The 26,496-nt window shown below is 39.5% G+C and overlaps 1 pseudogene and 3 gene segments (V, D, J or C); 3 read left to right on the plus strand and 1 right to left on the minus strand.

Moving 5' to 3' along the window:
• The first annotated feature begins 1,675 nt into the window (after positions 1-1,675).
• Positions 1,676-4,022, plus strand: LOC139398357 (Ig kappa-b4 chain C region-like). The segment is given in 3 exon segments: positions 1,676-1,880; positions 2,314-2,397; positions 3,464-4,022. Coding segments are annotated over 3 exon segments (612 nt in total).
• Positions 4,023-11,034: 7,012 nt separating this feature from the next.
• On the minus strand, positions 11,035-23,890 carry LOC139398358 (atypical chemokine receptor 2-like; annotated as a pseudogene).
• LOC139398360 (Ig kappa-b4 chain C region-like) lies at positions 14,052-17,910 on the plus strand. The segment is given in 3 exon segments: positions 14,052-14,087; positions 16,124-16,181; positions 17,588-17,910. Coding segments are annotated over 3 exon segments (417 nt in total).
• A 173-nt stretch (positions 23,891-24,063) lies between the features above and the next one.
• LOC139398359 (Ig kappa-b4 chain C region-like) lies at positions 24,064-26,204 on the plus strand. The segment is given in 3 exon segments: positions 24,064-24,111; positions 24,168-24,243; positions 25,671-26,204. Coding segments are annotated over 3 exon segments (447 nt in total).
• Positions 26,205-26,496: the final 292 nt, after the last annotated feature.

Consider the following 26,496-nt stretch of genomic DNA (forward strand, 5'->3'; position numbering starts at 1 on the left):
ATAAATGTTGGTAACCCATTGTATAAAAGTGATAATGCCCTCAAAGTCTGTGTTTGGAGGATATATTGGCACAGTTTGCCAGCCCTCGACATCGCCTCGGGCCTAACAACACCAGTGACAATATATCCTCCAAACACCGGCTTCTCGGGCGTAATCAATTAAATAATGCAAGCTCTAGAATGCCCTTCAAGCCAATCAGAAACATGTACTCAACAGTGCAGTGGTATAAAAAAAAAATATTGTCATTTTGGTCATTGATCTACACAAAATACTGTAATGTCAAAATGGAAGAAGAATTCTAACATCTGTAAAACATCTATGAAAAATTAAAATTATTATTACATTTAGTCATTTAGCAGACACATTTAGCAAACGCTCTTATCTTGATTACATAAGTATTTACATCACTGAGTCTATACATGCCTTTGGCTTTTGGCAGTGATTACAGCTGTGAGTCTTTCTGGGTAAGTCTCTAAGAGTTTTGCACACCTGGATTTTACAATATGTGCACATTATTCTTTCACAAGTTCTTCAAGCTCTGTCAAGTTGGTTGTTGATCATAGCTAGACAGCCATTTTCAAGTCTTGCCGTAGATTTTCAATCAGATTTAAGTCAAAACTGTAACATGTAGGCCACTCAGAAACATTCAGTCAACTTGGCAAGAAACTCCAGTGTATACCAGTGCTCCCGCACATAGCTATTTGCATTGTGTCCCACCCTCCACCCGCCAACCCCTCTTTTACGCTACTGCTACTCTGTTCATCATATATGCATAGTCACTTTAACCATATCTACATGTACATACTTCCTCAATCAGCCTGACTGGTGTCTGTATGTAGCCTCTCTGCTTTTATAACCTCGCTACTGTATATAGCCTGTCTTTTTACTGTTGTTTTATTTCTTTACCTACCTATTGTTCACCTAATACCTTTTTTTCACTATTGGTTAGAGCCTCGTAAGTAAGCATTTCAATGTAAGGTCTACACCTGCTGTATTCAGCGCACGTGACAAAAAAACTTTGATTTGATTTGATTTGATATATTTGGACTTGTGTTTTGCTATTTTCCTGCTGAAAGATGAATTTGTCTCCCAGTGTCTGTTGGAAAGCAGACTGAAACAGGTTTTCTTCTAGGATTTTGTTTGTGCTAAGCTCTATTCCGTTTCATTTATCCTGAAAAAATATATACCATCCAAAGTGTAGTTAATAACTTCACTATGGTCAAAGGGGGTATGCAATGTCTTCTTTTTATTTTTACCCATTACCAATAGGTGCCCTTCTTTGCGAAACATTGGAAAACCTCCCTGTTCTTTCTGGTTAAATCTGTGTTTGAAGTTCACTGCTCGACTGAGGGACCTTACAGATAATTGTATGTGTGGGGTACAGAGATGAGGTAGTTGTTTAAAAATCATGTTAAACACTATTATTGCACACGGAGTGAGTCCATGAAAGGTATTATGTGACTTGTTAAGCCCATTTGTACTCCTGAACTTATTTACTCAAGACAATCAGCTTTTCATGTTTTATTAATTAGTAAACCAATTCTAAAAACATACTTTGATATTATGGGGTATTGTGTGCTTGCCAGTAACACGAAATCACAAATCTTATATTTCTTGAAAAAGTAATGGCTGGGAAACTTTCTGAAGTCACAGTTTTCATACTGTTGGAAGTTTAATGGGGAACGTGAATGTGTCCAGTCTAATGGAGTTCCAGAGTGTACCAGTAAGGGGCATCAGTTACAATGCAGAATTCCGTGAGCAGTTCCATGTCTCTGATATCATTCCCCTCTGTGTCTGTCTGGAGGTTTTTGTACAGCCAGTCAATCAGACTTTATCACTGTGGTTGACTTTCGGTGGAGGGACCAAACTGGGTGTTGGCAGTAAGTATTCAGTTCTAGATCCTTTTCAGTTCTAGATCTTGACCTTTGATATCAAAATCAAATACATTTGCTTAACAGTATTGTAATGAAACAGCAGGGAGCAGGTCTCGAATCCTCGACCTTCGAGCCCGAGGTCCAGCGCCCTATCTACTGTGCCGCAAAAGCATGCTCGTGCGGCAGAGTCGATTTCCGCGCTCATAAACCCAGGGTCGTTACACTATTACAACTCCCTTAAGTATAAATGTATATTTATTTTTGGAGAATTTTCGTTGCATTTATTTTCCATGTTTGTAAATTTAGTTAAATTAAAATGCCTATTCAAGATGTAATATATCAAACACGGTGTGTATTCATTTGAAACAGGGATACTGTTAAAATCAGAGTGGTTTAGATGAATGTAGCTTTACAAAGAGCAAAAGCAGTGTCTCTATAGTGTCAGAGGTTTTTGTACGGCCGCTGAATGAGATTGTATCACTGTGGTTCACTTTTGGTGGAGGCACTAGACTGGAGTTTGGAAGTAAGTTTACCTACAGTGCCTCTAATTACTAATTCAAGAAAATGTTCTGACCTTGCATATAGATGCACTGATGAACTTGTGAGACAAGAAACTAAGATTAAAAATGTAATAAATAATATGCACGATCATGAGTCACAATTTGTGTGAATAGCTGAATATACCTTTTCGTTAGACCTCAAAAATTAAGCTAAAATTTTGGATTACAAGACCCTGTCTCGTAAATCATATCAGTATTCATTTTATTCTAGAATGACTTTTAAATGTATTTCATTGTTGTAAGATGGTTATATTCAACATAAATGTACTCCTTCAGCATTCAGCTGCAAAGTATGGCTTTAGTTTTGCTATAATCTTCCTATTTCCTTTTTTGCCATCTTACTCGATCTCTGCTATTTTATATGTTTTTTTACTTGCTATTTGCTGTCTGTTGAAAAGTCTTGTTGTCTTGCGAAGTCAGGCTGTTCTGCTGTTCATATCAATATATTATTTTCATTTTGTGATAGATTGTCCTGTAAATTACACATAACTATAATTAATTAATTTTTATTTAAACTTTTAAATGTTTTAGTGAGTCTTTTACTTAAATGTATCATATTGTTAGATGTTTACAGTCAACTGGAATTTACTTCCTCAGCACAGGCATTTTATCAAAAGATTTTAAATAAATTCATAATTTAAGAATTTTTCATACATTCTGTTGAACGTTCTTCAAAACAATCATATTAATTAATAGTGAAATGCAGTTTGATTCATAGGATTTTATTCCATTATAATAAAGGATGTTTGCTAACATATTTCATATTTTAAATAATAAAATTTTGAAGATAGTTAAATGTATTTTCAGTCATCTCATGTAGTTATAATAAGCTTCAGTCGCTAGTCAAAGGGAAGTGAAAGAGTGACATAAAGAGTGATAAACTAACTGTCTGTTTGTTTGAGGAACAGAAACCTACTGATGGAGAAGGCCTTCATTTACAGCTAAGATGTTAAACTGCTGCATCATTATTGTCGTATCAGTCTGGTGATTGATAGTTCCCCTTGCCCTAAATTCCCACCTGTCTCCTAGGTGACGTTCGTCCCACCCTGACAGTCCTGTCCCCCTCCAGTGTGGAGCTGCAGCAGGGGAAGGCCACTCTCATGTGCCTGGCCAACAAAGGCTTCCCCTCAGACTGGAAGCTGAGCTGGAAGGTGGACGGTAGCAGCAGCAACACCTGGGAGGTGACCGGGAGCCCCGGGGTCCTGGAGAAGGACGGCCACTACAGCTGGAGCAGCACCTTGACCCTCCCTGTTGACCAGTGGAAGAAGGTGGGCTCTGTGACCTGTGAGGCCACCCAGGGCTCCCAGTCTCCTCTCTCTGAGACACTGAGGAGAGACCAGTGTTCTGATTAATGAGCTCCCCCCTCTGACTCCACTGTTTTTACTCTGCACCTCTCCTTCTTACTGTTCCAGCAATACCAGCACACTGATCTAATGCTGGGCTGGATCCTGTGTGGGAATCCTTCCTCCAGCTGGAGCTTTTATCATAGTAGAACAAAGAACAGAACACATGTCTGAATAGATCTGCTTGGCTTTCATATCACATGTGTTTTGAACCTAATTACTAGAATGCTGTTGGTTCTGACATGTTGAGACAATAAAGACGTTCAAAATGTTAAATTGTGTGTCTGGATATCATTCTTTAATGAGGTTTACCATTAGACATTTTTCTTTATGATTTGTTTAGTTTTCATAAGGAATGGAGAGCTCCGCCATGAAACACAATGTTACTGATATATTTCAGATAATGAACCTCTCTCAATGAACGCTTAGCTGATTGGGCCAAGTTTGGTACCAGTCAAAAGGATATCTACAGTACGACTCAAACTGAATCCATGTGCTCTAAACTCACTGGTCTTCATGATGTTACTAATACTGAAGACATATTATAAACCCACTGGTCTTCATGATGTTACTAATACTAAAGACATATTATAAACCCACTGGTCTTCATGATGTTACTGATACTAAAGACATGTTCTAAACTCACTGGTCTTCATGATGTTACTGATACTGAAGCCATGTGCTCTAAACACACTTGTCTTCATGATGTTACTAATACTGAAACCATGTGCTCTAAATCCACTAGTCTAGATGATGTTACTAATACTGAAACCATGTGCTCTAAATCCACTAGTCTTCATGATGTTACTAATACTGAAACCATGTGCTCTAAACTCACTGGAACTATCTGGGGACAGGTGAACATCTGGCTACTGTGCTGCTCTATTCTGGGAGTGTTGCAATAACCCTGCCCATGCAAATATCTCTTTCAGCCTCACCACAGAACACAATCTCCCAGCCTCAAACCCTCTGGGACTGGGGCAGGTGTGTGTGTCTGACTATGGCTGAGGAACCAGACTTCACGTTAGACTTTTCATGACGTTCAAGTTGGGGACTTCACTCGTCTTTTATGGCTACGTAAACTACATTTATTTGTGAAAGATATGTGTTAGATGTATTCCTATCTGACAAACAGAAGTCAAAAGGTTCGTCTGGGGGACACTGTCAGACTTTCTTTACTATAACATTGGAGTCTCACAAGGGTCAATATTAGGCCCCCTTCTGTTTACCATCTGTCATGCCCTGACCGTAGATTGCTTTGTATGTTTCTATTTTTAGTTTGGTCAGGGTGTGACGTGGGTGGGTATTCTATGTTTCGTGTTCTATGTTTTCTATTTCTATGTGTTTGGCCTGGTATGGTTCCCAATCAGAGGCAGCTGGCAATCGTTGTCTCTGATTGAGAACCGTACTTAGGTAGCCTTTTTTCCCACTTTGAGTTGTGGGTGATTATTTTCTGGTTTGTTGCACCTGTCAGAACTGTTCGTTTGTCGTTTTGTTGTTTTTGTTCCCATATTCATTCTTCATTAAAAATATTATGGATAAGTACCACGCTGCACTTTGGTCCTCCTCTCCTTCTCCCGACGACAATCGTTACACCCTCTATATAAATGATCTCCCACTTGCTTGCCCACAAGTTAACATGCATATGTATGAAGACGATACATTCATGTATGTACACTCCAAAAATTGTTTACGAGTTAGCTGAAGCTATGTTATACATTTCTAAATGGATGACTGATTATTACCTGCATTTAAATATCGACAAGACTGTTTTTCTATACTTATCTAAAAAAATATCCATTGATTCTTCCCAACAAGCTCTCCTTGTTAATGGGGAGAATCTGAACGTTGTGTCTCTCTTCAGGTATCTCGGCGTCATTTTGGAGTCCAACTTTAAGATACATGAAGAAGGTTGGTTAACACGGTCAAGTTTGGATTATCCAACACTAGGTTTATAAAACTTTAACTTCTTCTGGAGGCCGCCTAACTATATATGCTTGCTATGATCTTCTCACATCTGAGATATTGCCTCACAAGCAGGAGCTTCTATTCTGAAACCAATTGAATCACTCTGCAAACAAACACTTAAGATGTTTGATACCAACCCAAACAGTTACCACCATTATCACATCATTCACAAACATGATTATTTCAGTCTGGATAGGTTTAAGTAGTATGTAGATGCAAGCCTTGTCTTTAAGATCCTGCATGGTGTTGCCCCTCCACCCCTATGCTGGCATTTCATGCTCAAGGAAGGCACCTCCAAGATAACAAGGGCAGTAACTACAGGGGATTGCATTTGTCCCTTTTTGACACAGTATATTCTCTCAATCTGCCTTTTCTGTTAGAGATACAATATACTGGAATGCAATGCCCATGGACTTGAGAAGCTGCACTGATTATTGTACTTTTAAATTTAAATTGAAAACATGGCTCAAACCTGTACAAGAGTTATCTGTAGTTCCTTATATGTAAGACGACAGTTGATGAAAGTGTTTTTATTGCGAATAATTGGTTGTTGTTAGAATTATATATTATTGGATGTAATGTATTTGTACTTTGTATTGTTTAATTAAGTATTTGTATTGTGGCTGTGTGATTGCCCTTACCTGCCCTGGGAGTACAGTTGCAAAATAGCTTTTGGCTAACCCCGGCACATTTACCTGGATGTTGCATTATTGCAAGATTGATGTTCATTTATGTGCATTGTCCCCTATGAAAATATATATATATATATTATAAAAAATATATATATACTGTATCATAATGATATCAAACTAGTACTTCTTGAATGCAAACGATATGACTGTGTTCACTCTGTCAAGGTTGGAGCGGTATAGAAGTTGAGTAGGGCATGAATAGTTGGGTTCGGACAGGGTCAACATTCTTGCTATTGCGTACTGAAATTGGTGCTTCTTACAATTTGAATAGAAATCAAAGCGTAAAAAAAAATCTTAACCTACTTTTAATTTTGCTTAACATGTCCTTCAAAACAAAGCATTTTCTACAGCTCTGTATCCTTAGTGGTCCCAGTGTGTTTACAAAGATGTAACATTTTTGCAGAATATATTGAGAGATATGTACAGTATGTGTCATATTTAGAAGAATTGATGTTTAGAATACTTTAGAATACGGGAGACTCCGTAGCTCTGCAGCTGTTGAGTCAGAGCAGTTCCTCTTTAGCTGAGGGAGGTTTTTGTACGACGCTCTAACACTGTGTGAATGGAAAGCTGGCACCCTGCTGACAGTAGTAATCTCCTGCATCTTCAGCCTGGACTCCACTGATGGTCAGAGTGTAATGAGTGTTTGAACTACCAGATCCACTCCCACTGAAACGACCTGGAATCCCAGAATGACGGGTTGTAGCACTATGAACCAGGAGTTTAGGAGCTTCTCCAGGTTTCTGCAGGTACCAGCTAAGCACATTGCTGGTACTTGAACTGGCTGTACAGCTGATAGAGACAGTCTCTCCTGGGCGAACAGACTGAGATTTAGGAGATTGAGTCAGAATTATATCTGCTGCTGATTCTGAAAAATAAAACAAAATTAAAGAATGATTGATTAGTATGTAAGGTAATCACAACAAATAGACATTGCTAATCATCCAAACGCCTATCAACTTCAGTCAAGACCAGATGATTTGTTTTTATCCTTATCTTCAATATTCACAAATTAAGTTTAAGTCTGAAGCCAAACACATTATGAATCAAAGTTAGTCAAAGTGTCTCTCACCCTGAACAAGGAGCCCCAGTGTTCCCAGCAGAAGAATCAGTGACATCATCATTGTGCTGCGTGTCAGTGGCTCTGAAAGGAGTGAACTGTCACTGATCAACACTGGGGTTTTAAAAGTATGTGGAGCAATGAGGCAGGACAGTTATGCAAAGCTTTCCTCTTTTATGCAAATACACACACCGTGCACGTGCACACACACAGATAAATGAAGTCAGCAGTTTCCAAAGGTATGCCTACTATTTATCAAATTTGAGAATATAAAAAAAATGACAGAGTTGAACAACTATGCCTTAAATGAGGTCTAGTTTGACCCGCTGACACAGTGGTTTATGACCCTCAACAGTGGTTTTCAGTCTCAGAAGACTGTAAATAACATTTAAAACGGCATTCACAAAGTATTTTCAACGCCCCTGTTTCAGTAAAAAAGCTGTGGGATGTGGCTGGAGAAATGTAACCACTCTCAAATTCATCGACAGGGTTATGGATGTAAGGGCTGACCTTCCATGATTCCAAAAATATAATACAATTGGATTTTTTAGGTTATATGGTGTTTGTTGACATTTTATTTCCAACAAGCTTATATTTTCCATTTTGATGGGGTGCGGCAGTTAAACTAAGCTCATGAGGCATTTTTAAGTTACAGTATGTTCTTAAAGAGTCAATGGGAACATTTCATTAGTTTATGAGTACAAAATAGATGTAGCAACTGCTGATTGCCCTTTTAAAAGTAGAATAGCTGCTTCTGTATCCTTCAACCCTTCTAATGGTGGACAGTACTGGTGTTCTGTCGCCCTGCTCTGACCACAGTGTGTAATGGCAGTCTGTATGATGAGTAGAGTGGTGTTTTACTTAAAGGGGAACTTCACTCAAAAACTATATTTTGGTATTTATTTCATTAGTCCACTGTTGACACAGTCCCAACATGTTTTGTATGTCAGTAGTCAAATTGTCAAAATCATGGACTTCAAGAAGAAAAGTGTCTCCAGCATCATCATCATGATGCTTGGCAGTGTTGGTAAGTTCTAAGTTGTGGCTTAGACTGAAACTGACATGGCTGAACACATGTTGGGCATCAGACTGGTGCAAGGTTTGAAATGCATTCTTTTATTGATGTAACGGTATTCCTGTGGTGAAGTAGAGGCGGACCAAAATGCAGCGTGGTTTCTTTGATTCATGTTTAATAACAAAAAGATAAACACGAACACTACAAAACAATAAACGTGGAAAACCAAAAACAGCCCTGTCTGGTGCAAAACACAGAGAAAGGAACAATCACCCACAAACACACAGTGAAACCCAGGCTACCTAAATATGGTTCCCAATCAGAGACAATGACTAACACCTGCCTCTGATTGAGAACCATATCAGGCCAGACATAGAAATAGACAAACAAGACATCCAACATAGAATGCCCACTCAGATCGCACCCTGACCAACCAAAACATAGAAACATACAAAGCAAACTATGGTCAGGGTGTGACAATTGATCTATTTAGGCACAAATTATGTTGCATAGATCTTGAGTGTGTTTTTCCATTGTGCACACTGCTCAAATGGCTGTCAAGATTTTGACATAGAGTGAGGCAACTTCACAAGATGAAGTGATGAAATAGTGATGAAGTGATGAAGTGATGAAATAGTCCAACACCTTATGGGATGTTGGGGCTCCTCTGAACCAAAGCAGAAGTTGATCTACTATAAGAGAAACAACAAATCAATGTATTCATGAAAACAAAATCTATTTATTTATGCATTTGAAAGCTGACAGACGTAATAGAATTGAGGATTTGACCAATGGAGGCCATACTTGAAGGGAGGTAGACCACCAAAGGAACTAATCTCGGCTATCCAATGATTAGAGGCTATACAGACACAGAGACAGCAACCCAAAAAGTGTGGTTTGTTGAGGACAAAATATCTAAATTGGCTGCTCAAACCAAAACACCTTAAGTTTTTATTTTTATTTTGTGAGTACCTTAAAACTTCTCATGGCTGGGGGCAGTATTGAGTAGCTTGGATGAATAAGATGCCCAGAGGTGCCCAGAGTAAACTGCCTGCTACTCAGTCCCAGTTGCTAATATATGCATAGTATTAGTATATGTGGATAGAAAACACTCTGAATTTTCTAAAACTGTTTGAACGATGTCTGTGAGTATAACAAAACTCATATGGCAGGCAAAAACCTGAGAAAATATCGACGCGGAAGTGGGAGATCTGAGATTGGCCGTTTTTCAACTCATTCCCTATTGAAGATAAGGTGGGATATTGGTCATGTTGCACTTCATAAGGCTTCCACTAGATGTCAACCGTCTTTAGAAACTTGTTTGAGGCTTCTACTGTAAAGGAGGGCCTCATAAGGGCTCTTTGAGTCAGTGGTCTGGCAGAGTGCCACAAACTCGTGACGCTCGTTCACGTGAGTGGTAGCTCGAGTCCCATTGCATTTCTGAAGATAAAGGAATTCTCCGGTTGGAACATTATTGAAGATTTATGTTAAAAACATCCTAAAGATTGATTCTATACATCGTTTGACATGTTTCTACGGACTGTAACGGAACTTTTTGACATTTCGTCTGGACCTAGTGCTCACGCCTCATGAAGATGGATTACTGGGCTGAACGCGCTAACAACAAGGAGGAAATTGGACATAAATGATTAACTTTATCGAACAAATCAAACATTTATTGTGGAACTGGGATTCCTGAGAGTGCATTCTGATGAAGATCATCAAAGGTAAGTTCATATTTATAATGCTATTTCTGACATCTGTTGACTCCACAATATGGCGGATATCTTTTTGGCTTGTTTGGTCTCTGAGCGCTGTACTCAGATTATTGCATGGTGTGCTTTTTTTGTAAAGTTTTTTTGAAATCTTACACAGCGGTTGCATTAAGGAGAAGTCTATCTTTAATTCTGTGAATAACACTTTTATCTTTTATCAATGTTTATTATGAGTATTTCTTTAAATTCATGTGGCTCTCTGCAAAATCACCGGATGTTTTTGGAACTACTGAACATAACGCGCCAATGTATACTGAGATTTTGTTATGTAAATATGAACTTTATCGAACAAAACATACATGTATCGTGTAACATGAAGTCCTATGAGTGTCATCTGATGAAGATCATCAAAGGCTAGTGATTCATTTTATCTCTATTTCTGATTTTTGTGACTCTTCTCTTTGGCTGGAAAAATGGCTGTGTTTTTCTGTGACTTGGCACTGACCTAACATAATCGTTTGTGGTGCTTTCGCTGTAAAGCATATTTGAAATCGGACACTGTGGTGGGATTAACAAGAAGTGTATCTTTAAAATGGTGTGAAATATTTATATGTTTGAGGAATTTTAATTATGGGATTTTTGTTGTTTTGAATTTGGCGCCATGCACTTTAGCTGGCTGTTGTCATATCGATTTCATTAGCCGGATCTTAACCCTAAGAAATTAATTTGTTACGGTTAGGGATAAGGGGTTTGGTCATGGGTAGGGTGAGGGTTAGAGTTATGGGTTGGCATGCCCGCCACATCCCTTTAGTCAAATCTGCAGAGACCGACTTCAGACAGACACAGCACCACTCCGGCGATGTCCACCATGCTGATGAATCACAGGGATCCAGAGGATGAAGAATGCAACCACAACACTTGTGATCTGCTGCGTCAACTTGGTTCACCAGCCCGTGGAGGCAGCAGTAGAACGTGACCAGCACAGAGAACGGGATGATGAACCCCAGCCCGTGTCTTGGTGGCACTCATCGCCCACTTTGCGAGTGGTCACAGCGGGGGCAGTCAGGCCGTATGCAAGCCCCCACAGGGCCAGGAGCAGTGCCACCTCCCCCTTGCGCACCAGCCGGTTCCAGATCTGCGGGGAGAGCCCCTGGAGTGACAAATAGCATGTTAGCATACAGGCTGAGGTAGAGCAGCATGGTGGCTAGCTTGCAGAGTCCAGTCGTCCAGGAGAGTATAGATCCACACAGGTATCGTGAAAAATAATGCTACTGGTACATTTCAGTTAATGAACCTCTCTGAATGAATGCTTAGCTTATTGGGCCAAGTTTGGTACCAGTCAAAAGGATATCTACAGAGATACTAATGCTGAAGCCATGTGATGTACTGTATCATATTGATGTCAAAGTAGTATTTCTTGAATGCAAATGATATGACTGTATTCACTCTTTCAAGGTTGGAGGGGTATAGAAGTTGAGTAGGGCATGAATAGTTCGGTTCAGACGGGGTCAACACTCGTGCTGTTGTGTACTGAAATTAGTTCTTCTTACAATATGAAGAGAAATTGAAGCTTAAATGTAAACCAATTCTGAACTTTGCTTAAAATGTCCTTAAAAAAAAAGCATTTTCTGCAGCTCTGTATCCTTATTGGTCCCAGTGTGTTTACAAAGATTAAACATTTATGGAGAATATGATGAGAGATATGTACCAGTATGTGTCATATTTCAAAGAATTGGTCTTTAGAATTCTTTAGAATACGGGAGACGCCGTAGCTCTGCAGTTGTTGAGCCAGAGCAGTTCCTCTTTAGCTGAAGGAGGTTTTTGTACGACGCTCTAACACTGTGTGAACGGATAGCTGCCACCCTGCTGACAGTAGTAATCTCCTGCATCTTCAGCCTGGACTCCACTGATGGTCAGAGTGTAATGAGTATAAGGACTAACAGATCCACTCCCACTGAAACGACCTGGAATCCCAGACTGACGGGTTGTACCAGAATAAACCAGGAGTTTAGGAGCTTCTCCAGGTGTCTGCAGGTACCAGTGGAGATAATTACCAGTACTTGAACTGGCTGTACAGCTGAGAGAGACAGTCTCTCCTGGACTAACAGACTGAGATTTAGGAGACTGAGTCAGAATTATATCTGCTGATGATTCTGAAAAATAAAACAAAAGTAAAGAAAGGTTGATTATTAATCACAACAAATAGACATTGATAATCTTACACATTATAACATGAAACATATCAGGCAAAACCAGATTGTTTTTTATTAAAATCTTCAAATTTCACAAAGTTTAAATCTGAAGCCAAAACCATCATGAATCAAAGTTAGTCAAAGTGTCTCTCACCCTGAACAAGGAGCCCCAGTGTTCCCAGCAGTAGAATCAGTGACATCATCATTATGCTGCGTGTCAGTGGCTCTGAAAGGAGTGAACAGTCACTGATCAACACTGGGGTTTTAAAAGTATGTGGAGCAATGAGGCAGGACAGATATGCAAAACCCCAATATTTTACGCAAATACACCACACATACAAAAGAAGTCAACAGGCCTACTGTATATTACATTTGAGAATACTGAAATCATAAACCACACAAGGTAACAACTATATCTTAAATGAGGCCTACTTTGACCCACTTACACAGTGGTTTATGTCCATCAACAGTGGTTTTCAGGCTCAGAACGTCAATTAAGTTTAACAGTAGAATAACTGCCTCTGTATGTTTCAGACCTTCTCAAGATGGACAGTAGTGGTGCTCTGTACAAGCTCCCCCAGATCCGTATGAAATGAAAGTTACACACTCTATATACCCATTCAGTTCTCAGGAGCATATGTAGTGTTCAACTTTATTTATTTTTATACAGTTTACATTCCATTAGTCAGCACCTATTGAAACATTTTGCGGTGTGCGTCAGATCATGCTTTTCACCATCCTATCATAACCCCAAAAAACTGTTTATAGTTTCAAAATATGTTTTAAACTACAGTATCATGTCAATCTCATGGTGTATCAATCCTTGCATCTACACTGGGGACTAAAGATAGGAGGGAGGACTGACAGTCATAGCAGTCATACCTCATGTAAGAGGTGTTTAGGGTTTCTCTTTCATATAGAAATATAGCCTGTGCTGTTGAATATATGGTTTACAGCATCAATTTATGTTGATGATTCAACCTTTTCTCTAATTTTGAACCAAATTACATGGTCCTTTGGGTGAGGATAACGCTGTCTGTCTGTGTACCAAATGTGTTACATCTGACATATCACAAGTTCTACCTTCATTTGGTCCAGAAACATTTTGTTTGGCCGTGTTGACAAGTTGTCTCACTTCTTGTTGTGGCTTAGAATGAAATGGACATAGTTGAACCCATGATGGGCATCAGAGTGGTGCAAGGTTTAAAATGCATCCTTTTATTTATCTGTTTAAGCAGAAATGTTGTTGCATACATCTAAAGTGTTTTTCCATTGTGCTCAATAGCAAAATACCTGTCAAGATTTTAAGGCAACTTAACAAGTGTGATGAAGTAATTGAACAAGTTGGAGCTCCTCTGAACAAAAGCAGAAGTAGCCTCTATGTAGCATACTGCAAGAGAAATAAAACATCTATTTATTAATTAAAACTAAATCAATTTATTCATGCATGGGAAAGATGGATTTTACCAATGGATGTCAAGCTTGAATGGGGGTTAGATCACCAAAGGAACACATCTAGGCTACCCTATGGATACATAGAAAGTACAGGCTATACAGACAGCTTGCAGGCGGCCCAGAATCCAGCCAGGCAGGAGAGTATAGATACACACATGTATCGTGGCCATGTACAAGATGTCGGAGGACGCCAGGTTCAGCATGAGACACAGGGTAAAGTTGGGGTGTTGGGACTAGCTGCGCAGTTTGACCACCAGAACAGCTATGTTACCAGGGAGGCCCAGCACACAGCACAGCCCCAGGACGATGTTTGAAATCAGGCGACCTAAATCCAGGGAGGTGAGGTCCATGCTGGAGGTGCTGGAGGAGTTCAGATGCTCCATGGTCGATGAAAAATAAGAGATCTAAGAGATATCTGGAAGACAGTAGACTTTAGACATTTAATTATTTGTTTCTAAAAAAATGAATACTGTTTAAACAGTCTCTACACTAGTAAACAGAGTGCATGAAATCCTCACAAGTTGTTATCTTCTCTTGAGCTCATGTCATAGAGTGATAATATGTGAAATGTGTGGGTTAACTGCCTCTGGTCAGATTCCTCCTGATGAGCTGTGTGTGTGGTTTTTTGTTGCAGATTTACCCACTTTTCTCCCCAATTGGTAGTTACAGTCTTGTCTCATCACAGCAACTCCCCTATGGACTCAGGAGAGGCGAAGGTCGAGAGCCATGCGTCCTCCGAAACACAATCCTGGAAAGCCGCACTGCTTCTTGACACACTGCTCACTGAACTCGGAAACCAGCCACAGCAATGTGTTGGAGGAAACACTGTCCAGCTGGCAACCGAGATCAGCTTGCAGGCGCTTTTTCCACCACAAGAAGTCGCTAGAGCTTGATGGGACAAGGAAATCCAGGCCGGCCAAACTCTTACCTAACCCGGAAGACGCTGGCCCAATTGTGTGATGCTTCATGGGTCTCCCGGTCATGGCCAGCTGTGACACAGCCTGGGATCAACCTCAGGTCTGTAATGACGCCTCAATCACTGCGATGCAGTGCCTTAGACCGCTACGCCACGTTTCCACGTCATTTCAATGAAATTATGTTGAACACATGTGGAACAGACATTGAAATGATATCTGCCCAGTGGGATGATTGCACTTCAAATTTCCTACCTGACACAGATAAATCTAGCATAAATCTACCATGACTGCTATCTTATGTTATCTTAATTTGGAAGCTATTGACAATATCTGGTCATTTGCATAAAGAGTGGGAAGCAACCATGAGTTCTCATATGTTCTCATATTCTGACTTGAGCCTACATAACAACTGCATGAACTTTACAAAAACCATGTGATCAAAGGTCATGAAGTTTTGACTGTAGTTGACTGCAAGTTTCTGCAGTTTCTCCTCACCAGTTGCAACTTGCAGCCATCGCCTGCGTTGTGGGAGGCTCTATTGTCTGCCAATCATTAGGGTGTTTTTGTTTGACCCACGTGAAAGTGACCAAAGACATGATTGAAACAGATTTGCCACAAATCATGTACAGATGTACACATGGAGCAGGTCCCACTTACTAGGGAGAATGTTCCAGACAGTGTGACTCTTCCGCAAAATGCCGCTGGCAGATATTTTTATTCATAATAATGTAAAAAATTGGACTTGTGACATTTCCCACATTTTGTTGTGTAACAAGATGGGTTTCCAATGGATTTAATTTTCATATTTTTTGTCAACGATCTAAGTTCAAAACTGTAACTACTTAAAGGCAACTCAGAAACATTCAATGTCGTCTTGGTAAGGAACTCCAGTGTATATTTGGTCTTGTGTTTTAAGTTGCTGTCCTGCTGAAAGATTAATTTGTCTCACAGTATCTGGTGGAAAGCAGACTGAACCAACTTTTCCTCTAAGATTGTGCCTGTGCTTAGCTCCATTCCATTTAATTTATCCCTCCAAAAAACTCCAGAGTCCTTGCCGATGACAAGCATACCATCACACTCTGTAACTATCTTAAAAAGTCCCCATTCAATTCAGGCTGTTAGACAACAAAATGTGGAAAAAGTCAAAGGGTGTGAATACTTTCTGAAGGCACTGCACATCAACATAGTCCACCAGCCATTTTCAAAATGTTGAAAGTTCAATGGGGAAAGTGAATGTGTCCAGTCTACTGGAGTTCCAGAGTGTACCAGTAGGGGGCATCAGTTCCATGTCTCTGTTGTCATTCCCCTCTGTGTCTGTCTGGAGGTTTTCAGAATCAGAATCTATCACTGTGGTGGACTTTCGGTGGAGGGACCAAACTGGGTGTTGGCAGTAAGTATTCAGTTCTTGATCTTAACCTCTGATATCACAATCCCATTTAATTTTCTTAACAATATTACAACTCCCTTAAATAGAAAGTAGAAATGTATATTTATTTTTGGAGAATTTGTTTTGCATTTATTTTCCTTAAAGTACATTTTGTTAAATCAAAATGCCTATTCAAGATGTAATATATCAAACAAGGTTATACAGTGTGTATTCATTTTGAACAGAGATACTGTTGAAATAAGAGTGGTTTAGATGAACGTAGCTTTAGAAAGAGCAAAAGCAGTGTCACTATAGTGTCAGAGGTTTTTGTACGGCCGCTGAATGAGATTGTATCACTGTGGTTAACTTTTGGTGGAGGCACTAGACTGGATGTTGGAAGTAAGTTTACCTACCTCTAATATAGAAAATGTTCTGACCTTGCATATAGATGCACTGATGATCTTGTGAGAGAAGAAACTAAGATTAAAATTGAAATAAATGCTATGCATAGTTATGTTTTTGGTAAAAGATTGATTCTGTTCATAAGAGTCCCCATTTGAAAATATATTTTGGTTAAACCTCAATTTTGAAGCTATTATTTTTGGTTAACAGACCAATTCTCGTAAATAATATCACTATTCAATTTATTTAAATGTGTCTTTTAAATGTATATAATTGTTGTAAGATGGTTATATTCAACTTAATTCACTCCTTCAGCATTCAGCTACAAGGTATTGCTTAGCTTTGCTATCTATTTGCTATTTACTATTTTGTATCTTATTTGATCCCATTTGTTGTTTTATTTGCAATCTATTGAAAAGACTTGCTATCTTGTGAAGTCCAGCTTTTCTGCTGTTCATATAAATATAGGTTTATTTTCAATTTGATACAATATCTTGTAAATTACACTTTATTCATTTTCTTCCGATTATTTAAAACATAAATGTTTTAGTGTGATTTTTAAATTAAATGTATTTCATTGTTAGATGTTTACAGTCAACTGGAATTTATTTCTTCAGCACAGGCATATTATCAACCAATTGTAATTTAATTAATCATTTAAGAATTGTTCATACATTCTGTGAAATGTTCTTTAAAAGAAACATCATAATAATTAATAATGAAATGCAGTTTGATTCGTAGGAGTTTATTCCATTACAATAAGGGAGGAATATTTCACATTTTAAATAGTACAATTTTGAAGATAGTTGATTGTATTTTCAGTCATCTCATGTAGTTATAATATGCTTCAGTAGCTACTCAAAGGGAAGTGTGATAAACTGACTGTCTGTATGAGGAACAGAAACCTACTGATGGAAAAAAAAATGTAATTTACAGCTTAGATGTAAAACTGCTGCATCATTATTGTCATATCAGTCTGATGATTGATTGATAGTTCCCCTCTCCCTAACTTCCCACCTGTCTCCTAGGTGATGTTCGTCCCACCCTGACAGTCCTGCCCCCCTCCAGTGTGGAGCTGCAGCAGGGGAAGGCCACTCTCATGTGCCTGGCCAACAAGGGCTTCCCCTCAGACTGGAAGCTGAGCTGGAAGGTGGACGGCAGCAGCAGCAGCACCTGGGAGGTGACCGGGAGCCCCGGGGTCCTGGAGAAGGATGGCCACTACAGCTGGAGCAGCACCCTGACCCTCCCTGTCGACCAGTGGAAGAAGGTGGGCTCTGTGACCTGCGAGGCCACCCAGGGCTCCCAGTCTCCGCTCTCTGAGACACTGAGGAGAGACCAGTGTTCTGATTGAGTTCCCCCCTCTGACTACACTGTTTTTACTCTGCACCTCTCCTTCTTACTGTTCCAGTAACACCAGCACACTGATCTAATGCTGGGCTGGATCCTGTGTGTGAATCCTTCCTCCAGCAGGAGCTTTTAGCATAGTGGAACAAAGAACAGAATACATGTCTGATTCTGATGTCAAATAGATCTGTTTGGCTTTCATATCACATGTGTTCTGAACCTTATTACCATAATGCTGTTGTTTCTGACATGTTGAGATAATAAAGACATTCAAAATGTTAAATTGTGTGTCTGGATATCATTCTTTAATGAGGTTTACCATTAGACATTTTTCTTTATGATTTGTTTAGTTTTCATAAGGAATGGAGAGCTCCGCCATGAAACACAATGTTACTGATACATTTCAGATAATGAACCTCTCTCAATGAACGCTTAGCTGATTGGGCCAAGTTTGGTACCAGTCAAAAGGATATCTACAGTACGACTCAAACTGAATCCATGTGCTCTAAACTCACTGGTCTTCATGATGTTACTAATACTGAAGACATATTACAAACCCACTGGTCTTCATGATGTTACTAATACTAAAGACATATTATAAACCCACTGGTCTTCATGATGTTACTGATACTAAAGACATGTTCTAAACTCACTGGTCTTCATGATGTTACTGATACTGAAGCCATGTGCTCTAAACACACTGGTCTTCATGATGTTACTAATACTGAAACCATGTGCTCTAAATCCACTAGTCTCCATGATGTTACTAATACTGAAACCATGTGCTCTAAACTCACTGGATCTATCTGGGGACAGGTGAACATCTGGCTACTGTGCTGCTCTATTCTGGGAGTGTTGCAGTAACCCTGCCCATGCAAATATCTCTTTCAGCCTCACCACAGAACACAATCTCCCAGCCTCAAACCCTCTGGGACTGGGGCAGGTGTGTGTGTCTGACTATGGCTGAGGAACCAGACTTCACGTTAGACTTTTCATGACGTTCAAGTTGGGGACTTCACTCGCAGGTCTTTTATGGCTACGTAAACTACATTTATTTGTGAAAGATATATGTTAGATGTATTCCTATCTGACAAACAGAAGTCAAAAGGTTTGTCTGGGGGACACTGTCAGACTTTCTTTACTATAACGTTGGAGTCTCACAAGGGTCAATATTAGGCCCCCTTCTGTTTACCATCTGTCACGCCCTGACCGTAGATTGCTTTGTATGTTTCTATTTTTAGTTTGGTCAGGGTGTGATGTGGGTGGGTATTCTATGTTTCGTGTTCTATGTTTTCTATTTCTATGTGTTTGGCCTGGTATGGTTCCCAATCACAGGCAGCTGGCAATCGTTGTCTCTGATTGAGAACCATACTTAGGTAGCCTGTTTTCCCACTTTGAGTTGTGGGTGATTATTTTCTGGTTTGTTGCACCTGTCAGAACTGTTCGTTTGTCGTTTTGTTGTTTTTGTTCCCGTATTCATTCTTCATTAAAAATATTATGGATAAGTACCACGCTGCACTTTGGTCCTCCTCTCCTTCTCCCGACGACAATCGTTACACCCTCTATATAAATGATCTCCCACTTGCTTGCCCACAAGTTAACATGCATATGTATGAAGACGATACATTCATGTATGTACACTCCAAAAATTGTTTACAAGTTAGCTGAAGCTATGTTATACATTTCTAAATGGATGACTGATTATTACCTGCATTTAAATATCTAAAGTACTTATCTAAAAAAAAATCCATTGATTCTTCCCAACAAGCTGTTCTTGTTAATGGGGAGAATCTGAACGTTGTGTCTCTCTTCAGGTATCTCGGCGTCATTTTGGAGTCCAACTTTAAGATACATGAAGAAGGTTGGTTAACACGGTCAAGTTTGGATTATCCAACACTAGGTTTATAAAACTTTAACTTCTTCTGGAGGTCGCCTAACTATATATGCTTGCTATGATCTTCTCACATCTGAGATATTGCCTCACAAGCAGGAGCTTCTATTCTGAAACCAATTGAATCACTCTGCAAACAAACACTTAAGATGTTTGATACCAACCCAAACAGTTACCACCATTATCACATCATTTACAAACATGATTATTTCAGTCTGGATAGGTTTAAGCAGTATGTAGATGCAAGCCTTGTCTTTAAGATCCTGCATGGTGTTGCCCCTCCACCCCTATGCTGGCATTTCATGCTCAAGGAAGGCACCTCCAAGATAACAAGGGCAGTAACTACAGGGGATTGCATTTGTCCCTTTTTGACACAGTATATTCTCTCAATCTGCCTTTTCTGTTAGAGATACAATATACTGGAATGCAATGCCCATGGACTTGAGAAGCTGCACTGATTATTGTACTTTTAAATTTAAATTGAAAACATGGCTCAAACCTGTACAAGAGTTATCTGTTGTTCCTTATATGTAAGACGACAGTTGATGAAAGTGTTTTTATTGCGAATAATTTGTTGTTGTTAGAATGATATATTATTGGATGTAATGTATTTGTACTTTGTATTGTTTAATTAAGTATTTGTATTGTGGCTGTGTGATTGCCCTTACCTGCCCTGGGAGTACAGTTGCAAAATAGCTTTTGGCTAACCCCGGCACATTTACCTGGATGTTGCATTATTGTAAGATTGATGTTGATTTATGTGCATTGTCCCCTATGAAAATATATAGTTCCTCTTTAGCTGAAGGAGGTTTTTGTACGACGTCCTAACACTGTGTGAATGGATAGCTGGCACCCTGCTGACAGTAGTAATCTCCTGCATCTTCAGCCTGGACTCCACTGATGGTCAGAGAGTATTGAGTGTTTGAACTACCAGATCCACTCCCACTGAAACGACCTGGAATCCCAGACTGACGGGTTGTAGCATAATAAACCAGGAGTTTAGGAGCTTCTCCAGGTTTCTGCAGGTACCAGTGGAGATAATCACGAGTACTTGAACTGGCTGTACAGCTGATAGAGACAGTCTCTCCTGGACTAACAGACTGAGATTTAGGAGACTGAGTCAGAATGATATCTGCTGATGATTCTGAAAAATCAACAAAAGTGAAGAAAGGATGATTAGTAAGGTTATCACAACAAACATACATTTATAATCTTCCACATTCTATCATGAAACATATCAGGCAAAATCAGATTTGTTTTTATTAATATCTTCAATATTCACGAATGAAATGTAATTCTGAAATCAAATCCATCATGAATCAAAGTTAGTCAAAGTGTCTCTCACCCTGAACAAGGAGCCCCAGTGTTCCCAGCAGTAGAATCAGTGACATCATCATTATGCTGCGTGTCAGTGGCTCTGAAAGGAGTGTACAGTCACTGATCAACACTGGGGTTTTAAAAGTATGTGGAGCAATGAGGCAGGACAGATATGCAAAACCCCAATATTTTACGCAAATACACCACACATACAAAAGAAGTCAACAGGCCTACTGTATATTACATTTGAGAATACTGAAATCATAAACCACACAATATAACAACTATATCATAAATGAGGCCTACTTTGACCCACTTACACAGTGGTTTATGTCCATCAACAGTGGTTGTCAGTCTCATAAGGTCAATTAAGTTTAACAGTAGAATTACTGCCTCTGTATGTTTCAGACCTTCTCAAGATGGACAGTAGTGGTGCTCTGTACAAGCTCCCCCAGATCCGTATGAAATGAAAGTTACACACTCTATATAGTTGTTAGGAGCATATGTAGTGTACAACTTTATTTATTTTAATCCAGTTTACTTTCCATTAGTCAGCACCTATTGAAACATTTTGGGGGTGTGCATCAGATCATGCTTTTCACCATCCTGTCATAACCCCAAAAAACTGTTTATAGTTTCAAAATATATTTTAAACTACAGTATCATGTCAATCTCATGGTGTGTCAATCCTTGCATCTACACTGGGGACTAAAGATGGGAGGGAGGACTGACAGTCATAGCAGTCATACCTCATATCAGAGGTGTTGAGGGTTTCTCTTTCATATAGAAATATAGCCTATGGTGTTGAATAAATGGTTTACAGCATCAATTTAGGTTCATGATTCAGCCTTTTCTCTCATTTTGAACCAAAAGACATGGTGCTTAGGGTGAGGATAACGCTGTCTGTCTGTGTACCAAATGTGTTACATCTGACATATCACAAGTTTTACCTTCATTTGGTCCAGAAACATTTTGTTTGGCCGTGTTGACAAGTTGTCTCACTTCTTGTTGTGGCTTAGAATGAAACGGACAGGGTTCAACCCATGTTGGGCATCAGAGTGGTGCAAGGTTTGAAATGTTGCATACATCTGTGTTTTTCCATTGTGCTCAATAGTAAAATACTTGTCAAGATTTTAAGGCAACTTAACAAGTGTGATGAAGTAATTGAACAAGTTGGAGCTCCTCTGAACAAAAGCAGAAGTAGCCTCTATGTAGCCTACTGCAAGAGAAATAAAACATCTATTTATTAATTAAAACGAAATCAATTTATTCATGCATGGGAAAGATGGATTTTACCAATGGAGGTCAAGCTTGAATGGGGGTTAGATCACCAAAGGAACAAATCTAGGCTACCCTATAGATACATAGAAAGTACAGGCTATACAGACAGCTTGCAGGCGGCCCAGAATCCAGCCAGGCAGGAGAGTATAGATACACACATGTATCGTGGCCATGTACAAGATGTCGGAGGACGCCAGGTTCAGCATGAGACACACGGTAAAGTTGGGGTGTTGGGACGAGCTGCGCAGTTTGACCACCAGAACAGCTATGTTACCAGGGAGGCCCAGCACACAGCACAGCCCCAGGACGATGTTTGAAATCAGGCGACCTGAATCCAGGGAGGTGGGGTCCATGCTGGATGTGCTGGAGGAGTTCAGGTGCTCCGTGGTCGATGAAAGATAAGAGATCTAAGAGATATCTGGAAGACAGTAGACTTCAGACATTTCATTATTTGTTTCTAAAAAAAAGTTATACTGTTAAAACAGTCTCTACACTAGTAAACAGAGTGCATGAAATCCTCACAAGTTTTTCTCTTCTCTTGATCTCATGTCATAGATTGATAGTAAGTGAAATGTGTGGGTTAACTGCCTCTGGTCAGATTCCTCCTGATGAGCTGTGTGTGTGTTTTTTGTTGTTGTTGATTTACCCCCTTTTCTCCCCAATTTGTAATTACAGTCTTGTCTCATCACAGCAACTCCCCTATGGACTCAGGAGAGGCGAAGGTCGAGAGCCATGCGTCCTCCGAAACACAATCCTGGAAAGCCGCACTACTTCTTGACACACTGCTCACTGAACTCGGAAGCCAGCCACAGCAATGTGTTGGAGGAAACACTGTCCAGCTGGCAACCAAGATCAGCTTGCAGGCGCTTTTTCCACCACAATAAGTCGCTAGAGCTTGATGGGACAAGGAAATCCAGGCCGGCCAAACTCTTAACTAACCCGGAAGACGCTGGCCCAATTGTGCGATGCTTCATGGGTCTCCCGGTCATGGCCAGCTGTGACACAGCCTGGGATCAACCTCAGGTCTGTAATGATGCCTCAATCACTGCGATGCAGTGCCTTAGACCGCTACGCCACGTTTCCACATAATTTCAATGAAATTATGTTGAACACATGTGGAACAGACATTGAAATGACATCTGCCCAGTGGGATGATTGCACTTCTAATTTCCTACCTGATTCTAGCATAAATCTACCATGACTGCTATCTTATGTTATCTTAATTTGGAAGCTATTGACAATATCTGGTCATTTGCATAAAGAGTGGGACGCAACTATGAGTTCTCTTATGTAGCATTGTCCCAAACATAACACTTTGTTTTCGGGACATAAAGTTAATTTCTCTGCCACATTTTTGCAGTTTTACTTTAGTGCCTTATTCCAAACAGGATGAATGTTTTGGAATATTTGTATTCTGCACAGGCTTCCTTCTTTTCACTCTGTCATGTAGGTTAGTACTGTATTGAGGAGTAACTACCGTATCATGTTGTTGATCCATGCTCAGTTTTCTCCTATCACAGCCATCACACTCTGTAACTATCTTAAAAAGTCCCCATTCAATTCAGGCTGTTAGACAACAAAATGTGGAAAAAGTCAAAGGGTGTGAATACTTTCTGAAGGCACTGCACATCAACATAGTCCACCAGCCATTTTCAAAATGTTGAAAGTTCAATGGGGAAAGTGAATGTGTCCAGTCTACTGGAGTTCCAGAGTGTACCAGTAGGGGGAAGCAGTTCTATGTCTCTGTTATCATTCCCCTCTGTGTCTGTCTGGAGGTTTTTGTCCAGCCAGTCAATCAGAATCTATCACTGTGGTGGACTTTCGGTGGAGGGACCAAACTGAGTGTTGGCAGTAAGTATTCAGTTCTTGATCTTGACCTCTGATATCAAAATCCCAATTCATTTTCTTAACAATATTACAACTCCCTTAAATAGAAGGTAGAAATGTATATTTATTCTTCGAGAATTTGTTTTGCATTTATTTTCCTTAAAGTAAACTTAGTTAAATCAAAATGCCTATTCAAGATGTAATAATTCAAACAAGGTTATACAGTGTGTATTCATTTGGAACAGAGATACTGTTGAAATCAGTGGTTTAGATGAATGTAGCTTTACAAAGAGCACAAGCAGTGTCTCTATAGTGTCAGAGGTTTTTGTACGGCCGCTGAATGAGATTGTATCACTGTGGTACACTTTTGGTGGAGGCACTAGACTGGATGTTGGAAGTAAGTTTACCTACAGTGCCTCTAATTACTAATTCAAGAAAATGTTCTGACCTTGCATATAGATGCACTGATGAACTTGTGAGAGAGGAAACTAAGATTAAAATGGAAATAAATGCTATGCATAGTTATGTTTTTGGTTAAAGAGTTATTCTGTTCATAAGAGTCCCCATTTGTGTGAAAATATATTTTGGTTAAACCTCAAATATTAACCTATTATTTTTGGTTAACAGACCTAGTCTCGTAAATAATATCACTATTCATTTTATTTAAATGTGTCTTTTAAATGTATATAATTGTTGTAAGATGGTTATATTCAACTTAATTCACTCCTTCAGCATTCAGCTGCAAGGTATTGCTTAGATTTGCTATCTATTTTCTATTTACTATTTTGTATCTTATTTGATCCTATTTGTTGTTTTATTTGCTATCTATTGAAAAGACTTGCTATCTTGTGAAGTCCAGCTTTTCTGCTGTTCATATGAATATAGGTTTATTTTCAATTTGATACAATATCTTGTAAATTACACGTAACTTTATTCATTTTCTTTTCGAAAAATTAAAACTTAAATGTTTTAGTGTGTCTTTTAAATTAAATGTATTTCATTGTTAGGTGTTTGCAGTCAACTGCAATTTATTTCTTCAGCACAGGCATATTATCAACCAATTGTAATTTAATTAATAATTTAAGAATTGTTCATACATTCTGTGAAATGTTCTTTAAAATAAGAATAATAATAATTAATAATGAAATGCAGTTTGATTCATAGGAGTTTATTCCATTACAATAAGGGAGGAATATTTCACATTTTAAATAGTAAAATTTTGAAGATAGTTGATTGTATTTTCAGTCATCTCATGTAGTTATAATATGCTTCAGTAGCTACTCAAAGGGAAGTGTGATAAACTGACTGTCTGTATGAGGAACAGAAACCTACTGATGGGAAAAAAAATGTAATTTACAGCTAAGATGTAAAACTGCTGCATCATTATTGTCGTATCAGTCTGATGATTGATTGATAGTTCCCCTCTCCATAACTTCTCACCTGTCTTTTAGGTGATGTTCGTCCCGCCCTGACAGTCCTGCCCCCCTCCAGTGTGGAGCTGCAGCAGGGGAAGGCCACTCTCATGTGCCTGGCCAACAAGGGCTTCCCCTCAGACTGGAAGCTGAGCTGGAAGGTGGACGGCAGCAGCAGCAACACCTGGGAGGTGACCGGGAGCCCCGGGGTCCTGGAGAAGGATGGCCACTACAGCTGGAGCAGCACCCTGACCCTCCCTGTCGACCAGTGGAAGAAGGTGGGCTCTGTGACCTGTGAGGCCACCCAGGGCTCCCAGTCTCCTCTCTCTGAGACACTGAGGAGAGACCAGTGTTCTGATTAATGAGCTCCCCCCTTTGACTCCAGTGTGGCCTGGAGCTGGATCCTGTGTGGGAATCCTTCCTCCAGCTGGAGCTTTTAGCATAGTGGAACAAAGAACAGAACACATGTCTGAATAGATCTGCTTGGCTTTCATATCATGTGTTCTGAACCTTATTACCATAATGCTGTTGTTTCTGACATGGTGAGACAATAAAGACGTTCAAAATGTTAAATTGTGTGTCTGGATATCATTCTTTAATGAGGTTTACCATTAGACATTTTTCTTTATGATTTGTTTAGTTTTCATAAGGAATGGAGAGCTCCGCCATTAAACACAATGTTACTGATACATTTCAGATAATGAACCTCTGTCAATGAACGCTTAGCTGATTGGGCCAAGATTGGTACCAGTCAAAAGGATATCTACAGTACGACTAAAACTGAATCCATGTGCTCTAAACTCACTGGTCTTCATGATGTCACTAATACTGAAGACATATTATAAACCCACTGGTCTTTATGATG

The sequence above is a fragment of the Oncorhynchus clarkii genome, unplaced genomic scaffold (genome assembly GCF_045791955.1).
Source record: "Oncorhynchus clarkii lewisi isolate Uvic-CL-2024 unplaced genomic scaffold, UVic_Ocla_1.0 unplaced_contig_9205_pilon_pilon, whole genome shotgun sequence".
Taxonomy (NCBI): domain Eukaryota; kingdom Metazoa; phylum Chordata; class Actinopteri; order Salmoniformes; family Salmonidae; genus Oncorhynchus; species Oncorhynchus clarkii.